The sequence below is a fragment of the Onychomys torridus genome, chromosome 1 (assembly GCF_903995425.1).
Source record: "Onychomys torridus chromosome 1, mOncTor1.1, whole genome shotgun sequence".
Lineage (NCBI taxonomy): Eukaryota > Metazoa > Chordata > Mammalia > Rodentia > Cricetidae > Onychomys > Onychomys torridus.
Window position 1 is genome coordinate 2,768,688 of NC_050443.1, and position 22,755 is coordinate 2,791,442.

The 22,755-nt window shown below is 49.3% G+C and overlaps 1 protein-coding gene across 2 annotated transcripts; it reads right to left on the minus strand.

The window, feature by feature from the left end:
* Positions 1–1,808: 1,808 nt before the first annotated feature.
* On the minus strand, positions 1,809–22,457 carry Rdh13 (retinol dehydrogenase 13). 2 transcript variants are annotated; one of them, XM_036190248.1, is made up of 7 exons: positions 22,281–22,457; positions 20,937–21,055; positions 19,655–19,810; positions 10,724–10,828; positions 7,203–7,415; positions 6,068–6,169; positions 1,809–3,494 (listed from the first exon to the last, which is right to left on the minus strand). In XM_036190248.1, exons 1-7 carry the CDS (start codon positions 22,343–22,345, stop codon positions 3,250–3,252), a joined length of 1,005 nt encoding a protein of 334 aa, XP_036046141.1. In that variant the 5' UTR covers positions 22,346–22,457; the 3' UTR covers positions 1,809–3,249. The 2 variants fall into 2 exon arrangements, with proteins under 2 accessions (XP_036046141.1, XP_036046144.1); XM_036190251.1 differs by lacking the exon at positions 22,281–22,457 and adding an exon at positions 22,093–22,226.
* Positions 22,458–22,755: the final 298 nt, after the last annotated feature.

Below are 22,755 nucleotides of genomic sequence, written 5' to 3' on the forward strand. Positions count from 1 at the left end.
AGAGGCAGTGTGGATGAGCTCCCCCGAGCCCCTGCCATCATGTCTTCCCCAACAGGGTGGATCGTTTCCCTGTAGCTGCCACCCAGACTAGACCCTTCCTTCCTTAAGTGGCTTTGTCAGAAATTTTGTCACAGCAAGAGAAGTGCACACACCAAGTGAAATAGAAGGAAGTGGCAAATTAATGGCAGAAATGTATGTTTCCATTTATTTGGATGTAAACATTGGGAGATGGCGGGGGTGGTGGGCCTGTAATCTCTAGACTTGAGAGGCTGAGATAAGAGGATGTAGAGTTCAAGTGTAGCCTGAACTATATAGTGAAACTGTCTCAAAAAAAAAAAAAAAAAAAAGTGAAGTTGATCCAGCCTAACTTAAGCAGAACAGAAAGGATGAGAAATACGTGGGAGTTGGAAAATCTTAAGAGCCAGATTTTACAAAGGGAAATATGGTTAGCAGAGCACCAGCCTTCCCCAATGGAGCTAGATCCCATCCCCAGAACCCGGGACACCGGAACGCAGGACTATGTTATTTTACCTGGCAAACGGGACCAGATAACAGAGTTGGTCCACCTTGCTGATTTTAAAACAGTAAAGCATTGTTTTGGATTATCCTGATGGGCTTATGTGACCACGGGGGTCATTAAACGGGAAGAGGAAAGCAGGAGAATCTAACAGCCCAAGAATCCCAGCTCTAAAGATGGAGAGATGGCTCAGCAGTTAAGAGCACCATCTTGCTCCTCCAGAGGACCTGGGTTCAGTTCCCAGCACCCACATGAAGGCTCACAATCATCTGTAACTCTAGTTCCAGAGGATTTGGAGTGTTCTTCTGCCCTTCTCAGGCACTGCATGCACATGGTAAACAGATATACATGAAATATGAATGAATTAATTAATTAATACTATCCATGTTGTGCATCCAAGGGTACCTTGATATATATGATTTGGTTGCAAAATACACACTAGGAACAGCACTGTAAAGGCTGTTGGGGGAGGGATGCTCTCAGGGTGGACGTCAAAGAGCTTTTCTGACCTCTAGTGGCTGCAGTGTGCTCTGCACTGCTTATCAAGGTGCTGCTTTGTGTCACTGTGCCGGCAGAGCAGGGTGGCTGGCTGGGCTCTGCAGCCAGTAGTGACAATTCTAGACCAGTCCTGCTGTAAGTACCCAGGGGTCTACTGAGCTTTGACAATTCTAGACCAGTCCTGCTGTAAGTACCCAGGGGTCTACTGAGCTTTGGGGGGGAGAGGGGGGCGTTCTGAGACAGGCTTCTCTGTGCAGTCCTGGCTGTCCTGAACTAGTTCTGCAGACCAGGCTGGCCTTGAACTCAGAGATCTGCCTGCCTCTGCCTCCAAGTGCTGGGACTAAAGGCGTGAGCCACCACTCCCTGGCTCTCTACTGAGCTTTCTGAGGCCCCATGGATCCTATGTCCCAGCTGAGTGTCACATTTCTGAAGCAGACATTTCCTAGGACCCCCGGCATCTGTGATCGCTGCCATGTGGTGAGCTGTGCCTCCATCCCTACGAAGTCTGAAGCTGCTTGCCTCATTGGTGACAACTGAGTATCTTAGATTCTCAAAAGGAATAAATACAAAGATAAAATAAAACCCATGGCTCAGGTTCAGAGTCATATGGCAATATGTTCAGAAGGGAAAGAGCCTTGTCACCAAGCCTGGCAAACTGAGTTGGATCCCAGGACTCACAAGACTCGAATGGATTCCCACAAGTTGTCCTCTGAACTCCATCATGGAAGGCAGACACACAAAGGTATACCTGTGCACGCACGCACACACGCCCAGACACACACACACACACACACACACACACACACACACACACACACACTAAAGGTTTGTTTTCATTTTAAACCTATGGCTCAGCTACATTTGGAGATGTCACTGTTTTGACTTGTGTTCACAGGACCTTGTATAGCCCAGGCTGGTGGAGAATGACCTTGAACTCATGACCCTCCACCTGTGCTGGTGTTACGGATCTGCGCCACTACACCCAACAAGCAATTATTATCAAACAAGCTTGAGAGTCTAAGGTATTGGAGAGATGGCGATCCCAGATCATGCTGGTCTTCAGCGGCAGCAACCAGCAGCATTTCACTCTATTCCATCCTGAGCAACTCAGCGCTAACAAAAGCAACGCCCATGCCAGGGACTCCACCGAACCCCAGCACCTCAGGCAGGGCCCAGGACACAAGAGGGCCACAGCAGCCCTTTACTGAGCCAGGCAAGAGCTTAATGCCCTCACCATCCCGTGAGGTAGCAGTTATCCTTTGAAGTCTGCAATCGAGACTGTCCTGGTTTGTTTGGTTACCAACTTGACACACCTGGAAGAAGGTCGGATCCTGACTGGAGAACTGCCTGGACCAGGTTGCCCCGGGGAATGTCTTGATTGCTAACTGATGTAGAAGGGACAAGCCCACTGCGGGTGGTGCCATCCCTGGGCAGGTAGTCCTGAGCTGGCACCTGGCCCAGGGATGGTGACTCGTGTCTTTAATCCCAGCAGGCAGATCTCAGGGAACTCAAGGCCAGCCTGGTCTTGAACTGAAACAGCAAGTTCCAGGAAAGCCCGAGTTACGGAGTAAGAACCTCTCTGTAAAAATTAATAGTAAAAATAAAAGAATGGTATCTGAGCGTAGGCCTGGGAGCACACCACCACTGGTACCGGCTTCAAGCTCCTGCCCTGAGTTCCTGCCTCGGCTTCCCTCCTCCATGATGGACAATAACCTACAAGCTAAAATAAGCCCCTTTCCTCCCCCAAGTTGCTTTTTTGAAACAACAGCCAAGTCTCAGAGAGGAATCAGAAGTTTGCAGAGGCCCACAAAGAACTATGACTGGCTGTATCTGTCTGATCGCCTGCTCCTTAACAGCAGACCAATCAGTTCACCGCCACAGCTACCACCGTCTTTGGACGCTGTCCAAAACCATTCCCAAGGGAGACACCTGACAGACCAGCTCCCCAGTAACCAGCAGAGTACATTATAGCTGTCCTCCTCCCCAATGCTCAGCTGTGGTCCAACTGAATGTGGCCGGCTAACAATAAAACCTAGGGCCAACGTTGCCACCCACAGGAAGACGGGAGCATGGCAGCCAGCATCCATGGTCTAACAGTCTAACGGTGCCAACACTGCCCCCAGAGGATGATGAGGGCATGGCGGCTCTAACAGTGCCAACACTGCCCCCAGAGGATGATGAGGGCATGGCGGCCAGCAGCCATGGTAATGCAGCTCCATCTGGATATTTGAAGGCTATCTGGGGAGGGAATGTCCCCTCCCAGGGGACCCATGAGCCATGTCCAAGCCCACCAAGTGGGCACTTTCAGCCCAAAGCCTCCGGGCTACTTCCTCATCTTCCGCCTCGGGAGATGGAGCCTTCTCTCTGAGTCCATCAAAGTACTTCCCAGAAACACTCTCCAGCTCCTCTGCCACGGCCAAGTACGTGCTGGGCTGGGCCGCCAGCCGGGGAGTCTTGAACAGCAGCCAGAAGAAGGGTCCTACAATCAACCACAGAACATTCAGTAAAAAAGAAAAAGAAAAAAAAAAAAAAAAAAACTCCCTGTTCTATCCTCAAGAAACCCCAAACCCCTGAGGCTGGAACCTGCCCTGAAGTCCCACAGAGCCCACCATGCAGCTGCCTTTGTCCATGGAGCTCCCTTCCCTGGCAACATCCCTCCAAACCCCTCCAAACACAGCGATGAATCCAAAAGCTACCTCCTACAGGAAGCCTCCCTGGAGGTTCCCAGAAAAATCCAAGTACGTTTTTCCCTATTCTATCCTTCCTGAAAATGATCTTCTCAGACAGGAACACATTAGCCCAGGTTGGCCCTGAACTCACTATAGAGCCAAAGAAGATCTTAAATGTCTTATCCTCTTGCCTCCACCTCCTGAGTACTGGATAGCATATACCATCATGTTTGACTTTATGTCATGCTGGGGATCAAACCCAAAGCTTCGTGGCATGCTAGCCAAGCCGTCTGCCAACTGAGCTACATCTCCAGCCCTCAGTTTACCAAATGTATCTCATGGTACTCTTATGTTAAAATTCTTGATACTTGCTCATTACATGATTCCCAGGGGTTATAAATACCAGTTATAATGACCTACTGACTCAGATTACATTCTTCTCTTTTTTTTAATTCTTCTCTCATACAATACATCCTGACCACAGTTTTCCCTCCCTGCACTCTTCCTAGTCCCCCCTCCCCCAGATCCACTCCTCCCTTTCCCTTCAGAAAAGAGCAGGCCCCCCAGGGATATCAACTGGACACCACATAACAAGATACAGTAAGACTAGGCACAAACCCTCACAGCAAGGCTGGACATGGCAATTTAGTAGGAGGAAAAGGGTCCCATGAGCAGGCAAGAGCCAGAGACACCTCCCACTCCCACTGCATTAAAAAAAAAAAAAAAAAAATGCTAACAACCATGACATACAGAGAGAGAATCTAGCACAAACCCATGAAGGCTCTGTGATTGCCTGTCTAGTCTCTGTGAGCCCCTATGAGCCCTGCTTAGTTGATTCTGTAGGCCATGTTCTCATGGTGTCCTCAATCCCTCTGGCTCCTACAATTCTTCCTCCTCCTTTTCTGCAGGGTTCTCTGAGCTCCAAGGGGAGGGATCCAATGGAGACCTCCAATTTTGGATCTCTCCTCTTAATGTTTGGCTGTGGGTTAATCTACATTCTTGGCTGGCACTGCACAGGCCAATTTATGGGCGCTCTCCCCTGTCTTCCCAGTGACTGTGAGGGCAGTCCACCCTCCTTCATCTTCCCAGTGACTGTGAGGGCAGCCCACCCTCCTTCATCTTCCCAGTGACTGTGAGGACAGTCCACCCTCCTTCATCTTCCCAGTGACTGTGAGGGCAGCCCACTCTCCTTCATCTTCCCAGTGACTGTGAGGGCAGCCCACCCTCCTTCATCTTCCCAGTGACTGTGAGGACAGTCCACCCTCCTTCATCTTCCCAGTGACTGTGAGGGCAGCCCACTCTCCTTCATCTTCCCAGTGACTGTGAGGGCCGTCCACTCTCCTTCATCTTCCCAGTGACTGTGAGGACAGTCCACCCTCCTTCATCTTCCCAGTGACTATGAGGGCAGCCCACTCTCCTTCATCTTCCCAGTGACTGTGAGGGCCGTCCACTCTCCTTCATCTTCCCAGTGACTGTGAGGGCAGCCCACTCTCCTTCATCTTCCCAATGACTTATCCTCTAGAACAGTATTCTTTCTTTCTTTGTTCTTTCTTTGTTTGTTTTGCTTTTTTATTAACTTTTTAAGTTTTTTTTAATTTATTATATATACAATGTTCTGCCTGCATGTGTCCCCACAGGCCAGATGACGGCACCAGATCTCATTACAAGTGGTTGGGAGCCACCATGTGGCTGCTGGGAATTGAACTCAGGACCTATGGAAGAGCAGTCGGTGCTCTTAACCTCTGAGCCATCTCTCCAGCCCTAAATTTTTTTTCATTTATTTTATATACCAGCCACAGTTCCCCTTCCTCCTCTCCTCCCATCCCCTTCCCCCACCTCCCTTCTACCCACCCCCATCCACTCCTCCTCTGCCAAGATGGTTTTCTTATTTATCAGTGAGGCTCTGGCCTGTTTTCTGTCAATCCAGGACCAGAACCACAGAGAACAATGACCAGTCTTCTACCCCAGGAAGACCTGGGAGGGAGCAGAAAGAGGTAAAGCCGGCAGGCAGGCATGGTGACAAACACTATAATCCCAGCACGTAGCAGGTGGGAGGGTCAGAAGTCTAAAGACTAGCCTTAGCTACATAATGAGTTCAAGTCCAGCCTAATCTATACAAGCCTATCCATGTTGAGAGGAACAAAAGTGCCAGGCATGATAGCACAGTTATTTAATCCCAGCACTCAAGAGGTGGAAGCAGCAGATCTCTGTGAGTTCAAGGCCAGCCTGGTCTACATAACAAGTTCCAAGCCAGTCAGAAATATACAGTGAGACCCAGTAGAATCAACAGAGTGACAGTCTCTGAGAGACAGTCCTGGATCCCCAGCGGAGAGGGCACAGGGACGGGGCTCTGTGAGGGGCACCACGCTGGAAGGGCACTCACCAAGTGTGAAGCTGGAGAAGGTAGAGTTGTGTATGTTTGTATGTCTTCCCAGCTCTGTCCTGGCCACACCGGGGTGCAGAGCATTGGCAGTCACACCTGTGCCTGGGAAAAGTAGAGATTGGTGAGTGGTGGGAAGATAGCTCAGTTGTTAAAAAGCTTGCCACACAAGCAGGAGGTCCTGAGTTTGACGCCCAGGACACAGGTCAAAACGCATGTCTGTGGTGGTGCAGGCCTGTAAGCCCTAGTGAGTGCTGAGGACAGAGACAGGTAGATCCCGGGGGCTCACTGAAGCCAGCCGAGCCTAGAGTGCGCTCCAGGCCAAGCAGAGATGCTGTCCCAAATAAAAAACAAAGTGGATGGCACCCAACACTGTCCACTGACTTACACACACACACACACACACCACGTGCATGCATGTGCACCCATACAAAGAGACACACAAGACAAGTGAAAAAGGACCAGGTTGGCCCCTTGCCTGGCAGGCTGTCATAGCCACCACTATACTCCAAGTCTTCCCTGTCCTAGGCTGTTTCCCACGCCTGAACCCACATTACCCTCCATGCTCTGAAACCTCCCTCTCAAGTGGCTTCCTCCTACAAGGTGGCTCTGTCATGTGGCTTGAGGACGCGACAGACCCACATTTCTGAGCTCCACCACCCGCACCAGAGTCTGAAGCAGGGGACTGGAGTAGGATATAAGATGTTATAATCATGGCTGTCTCCCAAGGGTGGCTGGAACTGTTGGCCACAGACAACTTTTGAGAAGCAAGAACAACCTCTCAATAACCCAGTTGTGACAGGCATGTCTGCCAACATTGGCACATCTCCCCTGGGGACCAAAAACACTCCAAGTTCACAACAACTGGCTTAGAACACCGGAGGCTCAGAAAGCTATCCAAGATAAATATGTCTGATGAAGGAAGGCTGATTGAGACTAAAGAGCAATCATTAGAACCATGATTGATTAGTGATGTCTACCTCCAGCACTGGAAAGGGGCATGGTGGTACAGGTGCCATCCTTTTGACCACAGTATCTAAAGCTACTTCTTGCCCCTTCGCCACCAGCTCGGGGCTATAGAACTATTCCAGACACCAAGAGGAAGGAAGGAGAACAGAAAAGATCACAGCGTGCACACCTTGTAGCCGGCGACTCAGCTCCTTGGTGAAGAGGACAACAGCCAACTTGCTCTGGCAGTAGGCTGCCTTGGTGTCATACTTTTTCGTCTTCCAGTTTAAGTCATCAAAGTCTATGTGCCCAGCAACATGAGCCAGGGATGAGAGGTTGATGATACGTGAAGGGGCTGAGGCCTTCAGCTTCTCCAACAGCAAGCTTGTCAACAGAAAGTGACCTGGATAAAGTATGACAAGAAAACACTTTTCTCCAATGGCTATTCTATTTTACTTTAATTTTTTTAATTTTTTTTTTTGGAGCTGAGGGTCGAACCCAGGGCCTTGTGCTTGCTAGGCGAGTGCTCTACCACTGAGCTAAATCCCCAACCCCTATTTTTTTAATATTTTTATGAGTATGAGTGTTTTGTCTGCATGTGTCTGTACAAAACATGTATGCAGTGCCCATGGAAGCCACAAGAGGGCAGTGGATCCCCTGGAACTGTAGTTACACATGTTGGTGAGAGGCCATAGAAGTATTGGGAATTAAACCCGGGCCCTGCAGCAGAGCAGCCAGTGCTCTTAACCACTGAGCCATCTCTCCAGCCCCACACTTTTGTTTTCCATTCCCAGCAGTGGTATAATCCTCCTCTTCCTCTATATCCTCACCCACTTCTGTTATTTTGTTTGGAGTTGTTTTGTTTTTCTGAGGAGAAGAAAAAAAAAAAACTTAAGATTCATGTTCAGTGGCTATTTCTTTGTTGTTGTTGTTGTTTTTCAAGACAGGGTTTCTCCGTGTAGCCCTGGCTGTCCTGGAACTCACTCTGTAGAACAGGCTGGCCTTAAACTCAGATTTTTTTTCCCAATTACATTTATTTGGGAAGGAGTGGGCACATGTACCACAGCATGCATGTGGAGGTAAGAACATCCTTCGGGAGCTGGTTTTCTCCTTCCATCACCCAAGCCTCAGGGATCGAACTCAGGACATCAGGCTTAGCAGCAAGTGTTATGTTCTGGAGACAAGTCTCACTGTGTAGCTCTGCCTGATGGGCCTAGGAACTCACTCAGTTAGTTGATTAGCCTTGAACTCCAGGCAATCCTCCTGCCTCTGCAGGGATTAAAGGTATACACCTCTCGGACATGAGGGCAAGCTGGCTGTGACACCTGTTATCCCATTAATCACCAGGGTTGCCCTCAGCTGACCCACCAGGCAAGGCAGATGTCCCCACCCTCCCTCGCTGCTCCATGCACATCCAGAAGCTGGGCAATTGGTTGAAGGTGACCTTCTCCCTTCCATCAGGGCTGTGTCAGTAGCTGTCCCCCCACTAGAGCCGCCAAGCAAGCTGTCAAAGGTGTACGACACCAAGCCGTGTCTCAGTTACTGTTCTATTACTGTGAAGAGACACCATGGCCGAGTCAACCCTTATAAAAGACAGCATCTAACTGGGGGCTTGCCTAGCTTTAGAGTAGTCCAGGGAAATCATGGTGGCAGGCAGGCATGGTGCCAGAGAAGCAGCTGAAAGCATTATATCCTGATGCACAGGCAGAGGATGAAAGAGGCACCACCATACCCAGTTTGTTGTTTTTTTAATCATATCTATTCTGATGGTGAAATGGCAGCCTGACTTTTGCAGCCTTTCTTCCTTATTTCCTCCCTCCATCAACAGAAAGAAGGACTTGGGAAGAACGCAAAAGTTAAAGAACAAAAACATCATGCAACCAATAAACAGGCTAACGAACCGAACAGACAGTCCTCAACTGAAGAAATGCAAACAGCCAGCAAATATCTGAGAAGGTATTCTGTATCTTCAGCCATCAGGGGAACTGCTCTGAGATTCCATCTCAGCCTGGTCACAGCGTCCATCACCAAGGAAACAGATGACAGCAAATGCTGGCGAGGACATGTGGAAGGAACGAACCCTTGCTGACCACTGGTGGAGCGTCAACTGGCGTAGCCACTACGGAAATCAGTGTGGACTTCTCTACGCTGCACTACTGTACGGCCCGGCTCCACCTCTCCTGAACAGAAACCCAAGGGACTCTAAGTCAGCACACCACAGACACCTGCTCATCCATGTTTATCTGCACTGCACTGATTCCAATGGCCAGAGAGTGGAACCTGCCTAGATGACCATCACAGGTGAAGAGAGAAAGAAAATGTGATACCAAGACCCTGTATCCCAAAAAGAAAAATAAAAAAGGCCAAGCACAGTGTGGCATATGCCTATAATCCCAGCACCTGGGAAGTGGAGGAAGAAGGATCAGATAGATGTTCACAGTCATCTCTGGATGCAAGTTCAAGGCCAGCCTGGGCTTCAAAAAACATGAAGTTGGGATGGGAGCATGTTGCAGGGGATAGGGGTTGAGTTGGAAAAAAGAAATGTTGGGTAGATATGATCATATTCATATATGCATATGTGAAATTCTCAAAGTTAAAAAAAAATTTTTTTGAGACTGGGACTCACTATAGGTGACCTTAGCTGGTCTGGAACTTGCTAGGTAAACCAGGCTGACCTAAGCACTCATAGAGATTCCACATGCCTGCCTCTGTCTCCCCAGTGCGAGGATTAAAGGTGTGCACCTGGTTCAACCACCCCTGGTTTTAGAAAAAACATTTAAAGAAAATGTGAGAGATACATGCAATGGAGAAATAAGAGGCCATAAAGCATACTGAAATCAGAGCTGGAGAGATGGCTCAGCAGTTAAGAGCCTTGGCTGCTCTTCCAGAGGTCCTGAGTTCAAGTCCTAGTACCTATATGGCTGCTCATAACTCCTATCCTGGGGTATCTGATACCCTCCTCTGGCCTCAGAGGACACTGGCATGCATATGCTGCACAGACACACATGCAGGCAACATGCATACACACACAATAAAAATAAATCTTTTTTTTTTTTTTTAAAGAGAGAGAGAAAAGCAAAAGGGAAGATACAGTCATCTTCACTGTCAACCTGGCACAACCCAGCCTGAAAACGGCCTCAGAGAGGAGCTGCCTAGGTCATGCTGGCTGTGGCCAGGTCTGTAGGCGGGTATCTCGATTAGGATCACTGATGTGGGAAGATCTAGCCAGAGAGTGGTCAGTGCACATGCATCGCTCCGCTCTTGACCGCGGATGTGATGTGAGCATCAAGTCCCGGTTGCCTTGACTTCCCCGAAGTGATGGGACCAGAACCGTGAGCCAGGTAAGCCCTATCTCCCTTAGCTGCTTTTCTGCCAGGGTGTTTTATCACAGCCACAAAAATGAAACTCTGAAAACTGAAGGAAGAAAGAGAAGGGTGGAGGGACGAGCAGTGGGTGAGAGTAACAAGTGGGACCAAGGTGTAAAGATGCATAGGATGAAAACACCACCACTTATATGATGGCCTAAAAGCTCATTTTTAAAAGTAATAGAAGGGGAAAAAAATGAAGACTTACCCAGTCCATGGGACAGACACATACATTAATAAGTTTTAAAGGAATGGAGCATGACTCCGCCCCCCAGGGTGGGTGATTCACCATCAAGAACCCACTCTCATCCCATGTAAACCATCAAGCTCTCAGCCCAGACCTCACCCAGGTGGTTGACACCAAACTGCATCTCAAAACCGTCCTCCGTGGTCCAGTGCGGGCACCGCATCACAGCTGCGTTGTTGACCAGAATGTCCACTCGCTCCTCCTCTAGAAGACATGGGTGAGGACAGGCACATCAGAGCTGAGGATGGACTCCACCCCGGCCTGAGGGAAGGGCAGTGCCCCATACACATTCCTGTCTCCCTGGCCCCGGTGACGGTGGATACTTGGGGAAACAGGATCTTTGTAGAGATGACTGAATGTCACTCACATAAGATCACGGATGCCTTGATGCAACAGGGCTCATGTCCTCCTAAGGGAGACCAGGCGGAAGCAGAGAGGAAGTCCTGGGACAACAGACACAAAGACTAGAGTGATGGGCGCCAACTGGCAGAAGCTGGCTGCTGGGGACAGGTCTTGGAAGTCGCCAAGGTCTCCTGGGTTCTAGCCCCACTTGCTTACTGGTCAGCCATGACGTGAGCCACAGTTCCACAGCCACTACTGAGCCTGGTCCCAAGTAGCTCAACACACAACCTTGACTGGCGGTGAGATTGTCCCAGAGGTGATCTGGTTAAAGCGAGGTCCCCGGGGCCGTGGATAGCTCAGTTGGCAGTGTTTGTGCAGCATGCACCAGACCCTGGCTTCCATCCCCAGTACCACATAAAGCAGGTGTTGGGGCAACACCTGTACTCCAAGCACTCAGGAAGAGGGAAGAGGTTCAGAAGGCTGAAGCCATCCTCAGGCTACAAGGGAGTTAAAGACAACCTGGGCTAGACACCTTGTCTCAAAAAAAACATAAATAATTAACAAATAGGAACTGGGGAGATGGCTCTGCAGTTAAGAAGGAGTACATATTGTTCTCTTTTTCCCCCCTTGGTTTTTCGAGACAGGGTTTCTCTGTAGCTTTGGAGCCTGTCCTGGATCTCACTCTGTAGCCCAGGCTGGCCTCGAACTCACAGAGATCCGCCTGGCTCTGCCTCCCGAGTGCTGGGGTTAAAGGCGCGTGCCACCACCGCCCAGCAGTACATATTGTTCTTAAAGAGGACTCCAGACTTTCGTTCTGGCTGACATCACAAAATGCTACAGGCCAAGCAACTTAAACAGAAGCTGGGGCTGGAGAAGCTGCTCGGCAGTTGAAACCACCTGCTGATTTTGAAAAGGACCTGGGTTCAGTTCCCAGAACCCATATGGCGGCTACCCTGGGTAGTTTTATGCCAACTTGACTCAAGCGAGAGTCATCTGAGAGCAGGAAACGTCAGTTGAGGAAATGCCTCCAGAGGCTCGAGCTGCAGGCTAATTCGTAGGGCATTTTCTTAATTGGTGATTGATGGGGGAGGGCCCAGCCCACTGTGGGTGGTGCCGCCCCTGGGCTGGTAGTCCTGGGTTCTGTGAGAAAGCAGGCTGAGTAAGCCAGGGAGCAGCACTTCTCCATGGCCTCTGCATCAGCTCCTGCCTCCAGGTTCCCGCCCTGCTTGAGTTCCTGTCCTGACTTCCTTCAGTGATGGACTATGCTATGGAAGTATAAGCCAAATAAACCCTTTCCTCCCCACTTGCTTTTGATCATGGTGCTTCGTCACAGAAGAAAAACCCTAACTAAGACAGTGGCTCACAACTGTCCACATCTCCAGTTCTAAGGGATCCATGGCCTTCTTCCAGCATCCTTGGGCACCAGACCTGAACATGGTACTACATACATGCAGACAAAATACTCATATGCATAAAATAAAAATAATAAATCTTTAAAAAATGAGAAATGGATGGCCAAGACACAGGATGAGGACCTAAGCAAGAGCTGGTCCCGCTGGAGCTAAGGAAGAGAATCTGCCCCAAACCTCGGCTAATAGATGGCCCACTCCTCTATTTCTTCACATCATCTTCCCTCTGTGCACAGCCCTGTGTCCCAGTTTCCCATGATGCCACACCAGGGACACTGACCTAGGTAGGACCTATCCTGATGACCTCACTTCAACTTGATAATTTCTACAAAGAGCCTACCTCCAAACAAGATCACCTGCTGAGAGACCCCAGTAGTCTCCCACACAGAGACGAAACTGAATCCATAACACTTCCAAGATATTTTCAGTGGAGATAAGGAACTGGGTATCCAGTGGACTAGGCTCTCGCTCTCCACTTCGTGGGGGATTGGGATGTAGGACACCAATGAAGAACACAAGCTCCAAGCCATGGCTGGATCAGTAGAGCAAACTACTGGGAAGGCTGAGGCAGGAGGATGACAAGTTCAAGGCCAGCAAGGGTAATAAAGCAAAACCTTGACCCAGGGCTGGAGAGATGGCTCAGAGGTTAAGAGCATACATTGCTCTTGCAGAGGAGTTGGCTTCAGTTCCCAGCACCTACATCAGGAGTCACAACCACCTGTAGCTCCAGCCCCAGGACATTCATCGCCCTCTCTTGGTCTCCGCAGGCACCTGCACCCACATGTGCAGACACACACTAATATATGTAACCAGAAATAAATGCTGCCCACAGGTAGGGTGGGTCTACACCAAGTAATCTAATCTAGAAACTCCCTCACAGACATGCCCAGAAGTTTATCTCCTGGATAATTCTAAAACCTGACACGTAGAGAAGCAACTAACACACATCTACAAAGTCCCAGGTTTGATTCCCAGGGTTGGGGTGGGAGAGGGGGCGGGGACAGATCAGATCTGGAACCAAGCAGACAGGAGTTCAAATCTTAGACTTAAAGCCTGACATGGTGGCTCCTGCCTATAGTCCTGGCTAGCCTGGGCTACAGACTGAGACTCTGTCTCAAAAAATAAAAACCTGACCAGATTTTTGACACTGGCCAGTTCACATAGCTTCCCTGTGACTCAGTTTCTTCCTTCATTAAAAAAGATAATAGTACCTGCCTGGTAGAAACATGTAATTACTATTCAATCAACAAGTATTTTCTAAGCACCTATGATTGAGCACTGGAAATACCGGGTGGAGGGGAAAGTCGAGGTCACTGCCTTCCTGAAGCAGACATTCCAGCAAGGCTGAAAACCAAGTACACTCAAAAGAGGCCTCTCCTACTTCAGCAGTAACTTCTAACCACAGGAGGTTTCTTGGGCTAACAAGTGGTTTTATTAAAAGAAAGAAAAACAAAAAGGAACTCTCTTGGGCTGGAGATGGCTTGGTGGCTGAGAGCACATTCTGCTCTTGCAGAAGACACATGTTGACTTGATCCCCAACACCCACATCAGGTAGCTCACAATCTCCTGAAACCCCAGCTACAGGGGGGCCAGTTCACTCATGTTCACATACCACAGACATACACATAGTTAGAAATAATTAAAAAGAAAGGAACTCAACAAAGGTAGCTGTACAGGGAACAAATGGGCAAAAGCACTTGCTGATGTCCAGGCACACACAAATACAATAAATAACGTAAAACACCTATCTGAAGAAAAAAGCCAGAAGTGTTTGTAGAAAGTAGAAGTCCCAGCTACTCAGGACACTGAGGCAGCGTTCAAGGGCAGGACAGTTCAGAGAGCTGGTCTCAAAATTTCAAAAAGGGGCAAGGGAGATGGCTGAGTAGGTAAAGGCACTTGCTGCCAAGCCTGATACCCTGAGGTCAAGCCCCAAACCCCACATGATGGAAGCAGAGAACAGACTCCCCTGGCCTCCACACACACACACACACACACACACACACACACACACACACACACACACACACACACTAGAAGTCCATATGTCTGAACACTTATCTCCAGCTGGTATTCCTGTTTCAGGAGCTTATAATCTTTGGTACGTGGCCCAGCTAGCTGAAGTGGGTCACTTGAAGGTAATACTCGCTTCTGGTTCCTGCCACAAGAAGCTAGGGCCACTACCATGGCTTAAGGAGCCTGCTGCCAAGCCGGGCAGCCTGAGTTTGACACCCAGGACCCACATGAGAACTGACTGTTACTGTAAGTTGTACTCTGACCTCCACGTGTGTGTTATGGTACACCTGCACCCACACATGCTAGACAGACTGATACAGATGACAGACAGACAGACAGATGACAGATTAACAACAGATAGATTAAATGTAATTTAAAAGTTAACAAGGGCCAGGCAGTGGTGGCACAGGCCTTTAACCCCAGCACTCAGGAGGCAGAAGCAGGCGGATCTCTGTGAGTTCGAGGCCAGCCTGGTCTACAGAGCGAGTTCCAGGACAGCCAGGGCTGTTACACAGAGAGACCCTGTCTCCAAAACAAAAACAAACTAACCAGAAAAAAAAAAAAAAAAAAAGTTAAGAAGAGGTTGGGGAGATGGCTCAGAAGTTAAGAGCACTGGCTGCTCTTCCAAAGGACCTGGGTTTGATTCTCAGCACCTACATGGTGGCTCACAACCATCTGTAACTCTAGTTCCAGAGGAGCCCATGCCCAATTCTGGCCTCTGTAAGCACTGTACACATGTGATGCACATGCCTGCAAGTAAGAAAAATACTCATAGACATAAATAATTTTAAAAGAAAATAAATGAAGGAGGCCGGGTGGCAGTGGTGTACACCTTTAATCCCAGCATTCGGTTGGCAGAGCCAGGGGGATCTCTGTGAGTTCAAGGTCAGCCTGGTCTACAGAGTGAGATCCAGGAAAGGCACCAAAACTACACAGAGAAACCCTGTCTCGAAAAACCAAAATAGATAGGTAGGTAGGTAGGTAGGCAGGCAGGCAGACTGACAGACGGACAGACAGACGGACAAATAAATGAAGGAATCTAGCATGAACACGTTTTGCACTCCCTGACAGTTGCTAACAGCTACACTTCTAGTCAAAACACTGACATGTGACACTTTTCACGTCACCTGGAAGGAAACCAGGGGTGAGTCAGCCCTCAGTGTGACAGAAATACAGAATTTGCCAACTGAGCCCTGGGATTATCAAAGGGCACTCAACGAAAGAAGAGCTCCGGGCTCTGCCCTCCGGCAGCACACGGATCACCCATGACCTGACTGACACCTACGGCCCTTCTGACTCATCCGTGCCCTGAGCATCACCAGAACACCGGGCGCAATGATGAGTCAGCGCCCTGCCCTTCTGCACTCCAACCTCAGACGGGATTCTGAAGTAAGCACTACCGCACTCAGCTGCTGGTCTTGCAAAGTGCTACGCTGCAGCACTGTGCCGCCTCCCCGGATCTGACTCTTGGTCCTCCATTGGACTCCTGTCTTCCAACATCACGGATGCTGTGTTTCTAATCACTGTACCATATCCCCACCACTTGGTCCATCCATCATCCTGCAGTCAGGATCTGCTCTGAGTTGAACCCTAAATAGATATGGTGGGACTGGGTGAGAATGGAGCTCAGGAGTAAAGTACCTGCCAAGAAACCCAGTGAGGGGCTGGGGTGTGGCTCAGTGGTAGAGCCCCTGCCTAGAATCCCCCAGTGAGGGGCTGGGGGTGTGGCTCAGTGGTAGAGCCCCTGCCTAGAATCCCCCAGTGAGGGGCTGGGAGTATGGCTCAATGGTAGAGCCTCTGCTTAGAATCCCCCGGTGAGGGGCTGTAGTGTGGCTTAGTGGTAGAGCCCCTGCCTAGAATCCCCCAGTGAGGAGCTGGGGTGTGGTTTAGTGGTAGAGCACCTGCCTAGAATCAACCAGTAAAGGGCTGAGGGTGTGACTAAGCATTCACAATATCCTAAGTTCTATTCCTACCATGGGGGACAAATGTAACAAAAACGCATGTTAGTTGACATGGTAATGCACACTGTAACCTCAGCTCTCAGGAGTCTATGGCAGGAGGATTTTGAGTTTGAGGCCAGCTTAGATGATATAATAAGACCCTGTCTCAAAAATTAAAAAAAAAAAAAAAAAAAAAAAAAAAAATTTAAAGAGCATGTTAAACTCCTGACCCAGGGAGCTGCTATGTGCAATGTAGTGAGTTAAGATGGGGTACGGGCCAGGTGTGCTGGTACACGCCATTAATCCCAGCACTCAAGACTGCAGAGGCCGGTGGATCTCTGAGTGCAAGGCCAGCCAGGTCTACACAGTGAGTTCTAGGCCAGCCAGGGCTACATAGTGAGACCTTGTCTCAAAAGGTAAATAAATTAAAACTTTTACATTTTTAAAGTAATTTTTTTAAGTTGTAAGGGAGGTGCAATTGGTATATGCCTTTAATCTCAGCTCAGCTCAGGAGGCAGAGGTAGGCAGATCTATGTGAGGGTTACATAGTGAGATTTTTATCTCAAAAACTATTTTAAAACAAGGTGGGAAGACTGGGTGGGGGCTCAGTAAGTAAAGGTTCATGCTCCCGTCTGACGACGTGAGTTCAATCCCTGGGGTCCATGTAAAAGTACACTAGAACTGACTTCTGCAGGTTCTCCTCTGGTTCCCACATGGGAGCCCACAAACACACACACAATAAATTCATAAATATGCATAAATGTATGCATAGGTGCACAGCAATTAATAAACATAAATTTCTATACATGTAAATTACACACACATATATATAATAAATGTGATGAGACTGGGTGGGATGGTACACTTTGTATGTCCACATAGCTGGGCCACAGGATGTCCAGATGACCTAATTATGTTTTGAATGTGATTAATATTACATCAACAAACTGTGAGGCCAGTGGACAGCCCTCCCTGATGTGGGTGGGCCTCACCCAATCTTCAGAAGCCCGACAAACAACAGAGGTTGACCCTCTGCAGCTCAGAGAGAATTCTTCCACCCAAGGCCTTCCAGTGGGAACAGCGACTCTCCCCTGCCTTCATACCCAACCCAGTCTGGAGCCTGCAACCTCTGGGCAGGAAAGGCATCTACCCAATCTCCTGGGTCTCCCGGCTAGCAAGCTGCAGATCTGGGTCTTGTCAGCTCTACACCTGTGTGAGCCAATTCCTTGTAGAGTGTGTGTGTGTGTATGTGTGTGTGTGTGTGTGTGTGTGTGTGTTGTTTATACTTACATGTGTTCTTACATACATATATACAAATACATGTGCATATATATGAATGTATATATGTGTATGTATGTATGAATGTGTGTGTATGTATGTATATATGTGTGTGTATATGTGTGTGTGTGTATATATGTGTGTGTGTGTGTGTGTGTATATATATATATATATATGAGAGAGTGAGCTGGATCCTATTGGTTCTGGTTCTCTGCAGGTGTTGGGTCATAAGGACAGAACCTCAGGATTATATTTACACTCACACAAGAGGCTCCCTCCTATTATGTGATATTTTGTTTGTGTTCTGACAAAGCTTGCTTGGAGTCAGAGAGAGGACAAAGCTAGCCACTAGTTAACCACAGAGGTCTGGAGGTCTGTACAGAGAGGAGACAGGAAGTGATAAGGCAGAAAGAGGATCTAGGCCCTTTTGAATGGAGGAACAAGAGAGGTAGGAAGCAACTAGTGGCTAGCTCCGCCCTCTGACTCCAAGCAAGCTCTATTTGTCAGAACACAAACAAAACATCACACAACACTCTCCCCTTCCCCTTCCACCACCGACATGGCCATGGTGCCACTTATGAAGCCGGAAGTGAGGCCTCACCAGAAGCAGAATCTGCCAGTGTCTTGCACTTCCAGCCTCCAGAACAGTAAGGAGTAAATGTCTGCTGTTACTCATCGCCCAGAGTACAGACGGCTCTTTACTCCAACCCCCCAAACAGACTGACTGCCCAGATTCCAGACTCCAGCAGGAAAACGGGTGAGTCTTCAGCATAAACAACCAGTTTAGGCCGGCGAGTCCTTCTTACCAGCCCCGGAAAGAGTGGGCGCCTCCACGACGAAAGGGTGAACTTGCAGCCCTGAGCTGCCCAAACCCTGCAAACCTTGTCTACTTCCCTTCCCTCCTTGCAAGGTCCCACAGAGGGGCTGGAGAGACGGCGCAGTGGTTGCATGTACTTGATACTCTTCCAGAGGACCCAAGTTTAGTTCCCAGCACCCACAAAGAGAGACTCGGCACCATCCGTAATTCCAGCTGGAAAGGATCCAACACCCTCTTCTGGTGTCTGAGGGCACTCACACACACACATAAAGAAAAATAAAATATCTTTAGGATAAAATAATAAGATTATTATTAAGGTTCCAATGGCAAACCAAAATTCCATTCCACTAAGCTCACCTGGGAAACCCGTTAGTTTACGGGGGTTACTTATAGACCATAGGTAAGGGGATGTAGGCAAGAGCCCAGGTGACCCCAAAGCTGCATGGCAGGTCTGTGTCCCTGGCCACACAGATGGAGCTCCTCTCAGTTAACCATCCCCAGCCTACATATTTTAGTCCCTTCCCCAGATCCCAGAGACCACGTGCAATTTAGAGAAAAACTATATACAAATGGCTGGGAGGAGTGTCTAAACGCTCAGATGAGGGCCCAGTGACCTTCTCTAACCCCTCTGTCTCAGTTACTTTTCTGTTGCTGTGATAAGACACCATGAGCAAGGCAACTATAGAGGAAAGAGCTTATCTGAGGCTTACAGTTTCAAAGGGTTAGAGTCCATGACATTCATGGTGGGGAGCAAGGTAGCAGACAGACAGCCATGGTGCTGGGGTAGCAGCTGAGAGCTCACATCTGGCCCATAACCACAAGGCAGCGAGAACTAACTGGGAACCATGTGGGCTTTTGAGATCTCAAAGCCCACCCTTAGTGACACACCTCCTTCAACAAGGCCACGCCTCCTAATCCTTCCCAAACAGTTCCACTACCTGGACACCAAGCATTCAAGCGTAAGAGCCTATGGAGACCATTCTCCCCTCCTACTACTGCCCCCTCCTACTCTGAGGGAATGCTAACAGTCCACAAAACCAGGGCATGCTGGATGCTCATGATTAGGCACAGCTGATCTTACGGAAATGATAGAAAAACAGGTGGTAGCTGAGTTCAGCCAGCAGACCACATTGGCCAGCCTCTTCTCCAGAACTCACTGGCTTCAGGTTCCTCAGAAAACTGACTGGAAGCTCCAAACCTGGGCTGGAAAAGTCAGTGTCCTCCTGCCTACCTTTGATGATCCTCTTAGCAAACTCTCGGATGGACTTGAGGGAAGCCAAGTCCAGGTGCTGGGCACGTACACGGGGATTCAAGGTCTCTCCACGAATGTCCTTGGCAGCCGCCTCACACTTCTCCATGTCACGACAGGCCAGAATGATGTTGCCTCCTGGAAGCCCAGAAGAAAACATGAAAAGCAAAAGGAAAAGGAAACAAACCTACCCCTACATATCTACCCAACAGGCACAAAGGCATGTACCCACATGAAATCTGTATACAAGAGGTCTTAGTAATAAATAACCAAGAGATGGAAACCCAAATGTCACCAGGCTTGGTGGTGTAGGCCTGAAACAGCAGTGACTCTGGAGGCTGAGGCAGGAGCATTGCAAGTTCAAGGTCTGCCTAGGCTATAGTGAGTTCAAGACCCACTCGGGCAATTTAGTAAGAACCTGTCTCAAAAAGTAAAAAACAGGGCTAAGGATGTAATTCAGCAGTAGAGTACTTGCCTAAAATCTACCAGTACGTAGCACAGTGGTAGAGCTGCCTAGAATCCCCCAGTGAGGGGCTGGGGTGTGGCTCAGTGGTGGAGCCCCTGTCTAGAGTCCCCCAGTGAGGGGCTGGAGTGTGACTCAGTGGTAGAGCCCCTGCCTAGAATCCCCCAGTGAGGGGCTGGGGATGTGGCTCAGTGGTAGAGCCCCTGCCTAGAATCCTCAGTGAGGGGCTGGGGGCGTGGCTCAGTAGTAGAGCAGCTGACTAGCAAAAAAGAGGCCCACAATCCCCAACACACACACACACACACACACACACACACACACACACACACACACACACAATTAAGCAAACTTATTAAGATATACAAATATGGGGGCTGGAGATTGGCCCAGCAGATAAAGGCAGCTAAGTCTGAGGACCAGGTTACAATCCATAGTTGTTCTCTGAAACACACACACACAGTGGCAAAGCTCAAACCCCAACCTACACACATTACATAATAAAAACAGATTTTTTTTTTTTTTAACCACTCTAACAAGCAAAATTCTACAGTAGTCTTTTTTGTGTGCCTGGCTTTTTTCACTTAGCACAACAGCCTCTAGAATATGACAGCACAGGAGTATGTCCAAATTCCTTTCCTTTTGCAAGCTTGGGAGTATTCCAGTGTACGGATGGATCACATTCTGTCTGTCTGCAAATGGACACCTGGAATGCTTCCACCCTTGAGCTATTTTAAACAAGGCTGCCATACACACCGGTGTGCACAAACCTCTTCAAAACCCCAAAGAAGGTGGTGTTCTTACCTCTTTTAGCCAGTTCCAAAGCAGTTTGTTTGCCGATACCCGTGTTGGCTCCTGTCACGATGACAGTCTTCCCAGGTATGGTGGCCTTGCTGGGACAAGCCCCACCAGCAACATAGTCCCTGAGGGTGAGAAACAGCTGAGTGTACTCTGTCTGCCTCATGCCTGGATTTATAATCTGGGGTCAACCACCCTTCTGGGTGCACAAAAGCACCAAAACACATGGTGTCCTTGTCTGGTCTCAGCAAAGGACTACACTTGGGAAGTCTCCGTGAGGTGGCCATCATTTATTTCTATTTTTTATTAAAAAAAAAAAAAAAAAAGACTGGGGCCAGTGGTTGTGGCACACCCCTTCAATCCCAGCACTTGGGAGGCAGAGGCAGGTGAATCTCTGTGAGTTCAAGGCCAGCCTAGTCTACAGAGTGAGTTCCAGGACAGCCAGGACTACACAGAGAAATCCTGTCTTGAAAAAACACAAGAAAACAAAAAGACTATAGCCAGATGTGGTGGTGCACACCTGCAAACCCAGCACTTGAGAGGCAGAGGCAGGAGAATCAGGAGTTCAAGGTCATCCTCAACTACACAGCAAGTTCAAGGCCAACCTAGGCTACATGACACCCTGTCTCTAAATAAATAAATAAAATAAAGGGGATGAAGTCAGAAGGGGGATGTGTCAGAAGGGGTCCAGGGAGTTGAAGAACATGAGTGGGCAGTAGATTCGATCAAATTATATACAGCAAGGGGCTGGAGAGATGTCTCAGCGGTAAGAGCTCTGGGTTCAGTTCCCAGCACCCACATGGCGGCTCACAACCATCCATAACTCCAGTTCCGGGGTATCTGACACCCTCTCCTAATCTCAGAAATCGTGACATAACCATACACGCAAGAAAAATAAATAAATGTAGGCTTTGCGTGGTGACACACACCTTTGATCCCAGCACTCCGGAAGGCAGAGGCCGGTGGATGTCTGTGAGTTCAGTCAGCCTGGTCTACATAACGAGTTCTAGGCCACCCTGTCTCAAAAACACACGGAAGGAAAGAAGGGAGGGGAGGGGAAGGGAGCAAAAGAGGAAAGAGAAGGCAGACTGAGTGGATAGGGAAGGAGTAGTTAAAGTAAACGGTGGTGCAGACCAAAAAGTGCACAAGGTCCGGGCCTCACCCTTCTCCCTGGGTGACCTTGGGGAGGTGACGCACCCTCCTGCTCGGTCCGGAAAGGCGGTGCTGGTGGGTAAACTGGGAGAACCCAGGAGTGAGGACTGAGGATAAAGGACCGGTCACTGGCCTTGTTCGGCAGTCCCCTGCAGCAGGCCTACCGCCAAGCGCGCACAGAGACGCGCACAGACTCACTTGAGCAGCACGGTGCCGCCAATCACCGTGCCCACTACGGACACGGGCAGCAGAAAGCGGTTCATTCCAGGCTGGGGAGCAACGTGTGGGAGGATCTGCACTCCAGGCCGCTCCAACGCGGGGGCTCAGCAACCCACGTGCGTGGAAGTGGAAGGACGCGGCCGCTACAACACGGTCCGGGGCGGGGCCAAGTGCGGGGGCGGGGCTTCTTGGGGGAGGCAGGCCCACGGCGCACTTAATGCCGGGAATCGTAGTTTCAGGAGATGGGGCGGAGCCGAGGTGGACGGGCGTGCCAGCAGATGTCGTCACACTCAACCAATCCAAAGGCGTCCTGAGGTCGGGTTTTGTGTTTGTTTTTGTTTTTCTGTCTGTCTATTTGTTAAACAACTGGGAACTACTCCCAGCACTCCAGAGACAAAGGCAGGTGCATCTCCGAGTTCGAGGCCAGCCTGATCTACAAGAATTCCAGGATCAC

Bases quoted from the DNA above. Each gene is read 5' to 3' on its own strand.
- Rdh13 (XM_036190248.1), bottom strand. From the start codon at position 22,345: ATGAACCGCTTTCTGCTGCCCGTGTCCGTAGTGGGCACGGTGATTGGC. The intron at 21,056-22,280 runs GTGAGTCTGTGC...TCTCACCCTCAG, and splicing joins GGCGGCACCGTGCTGCTCAA to GGACTATGTTGCTGGTGGGG. The intron at 3,495-6,067 runs GTGAGTGCCCTT...GGTTGATTGTAG, and splicing joins CTTCTCCAGCTTCACACTTG to GACCCTTCTTCTGGCTGCTG.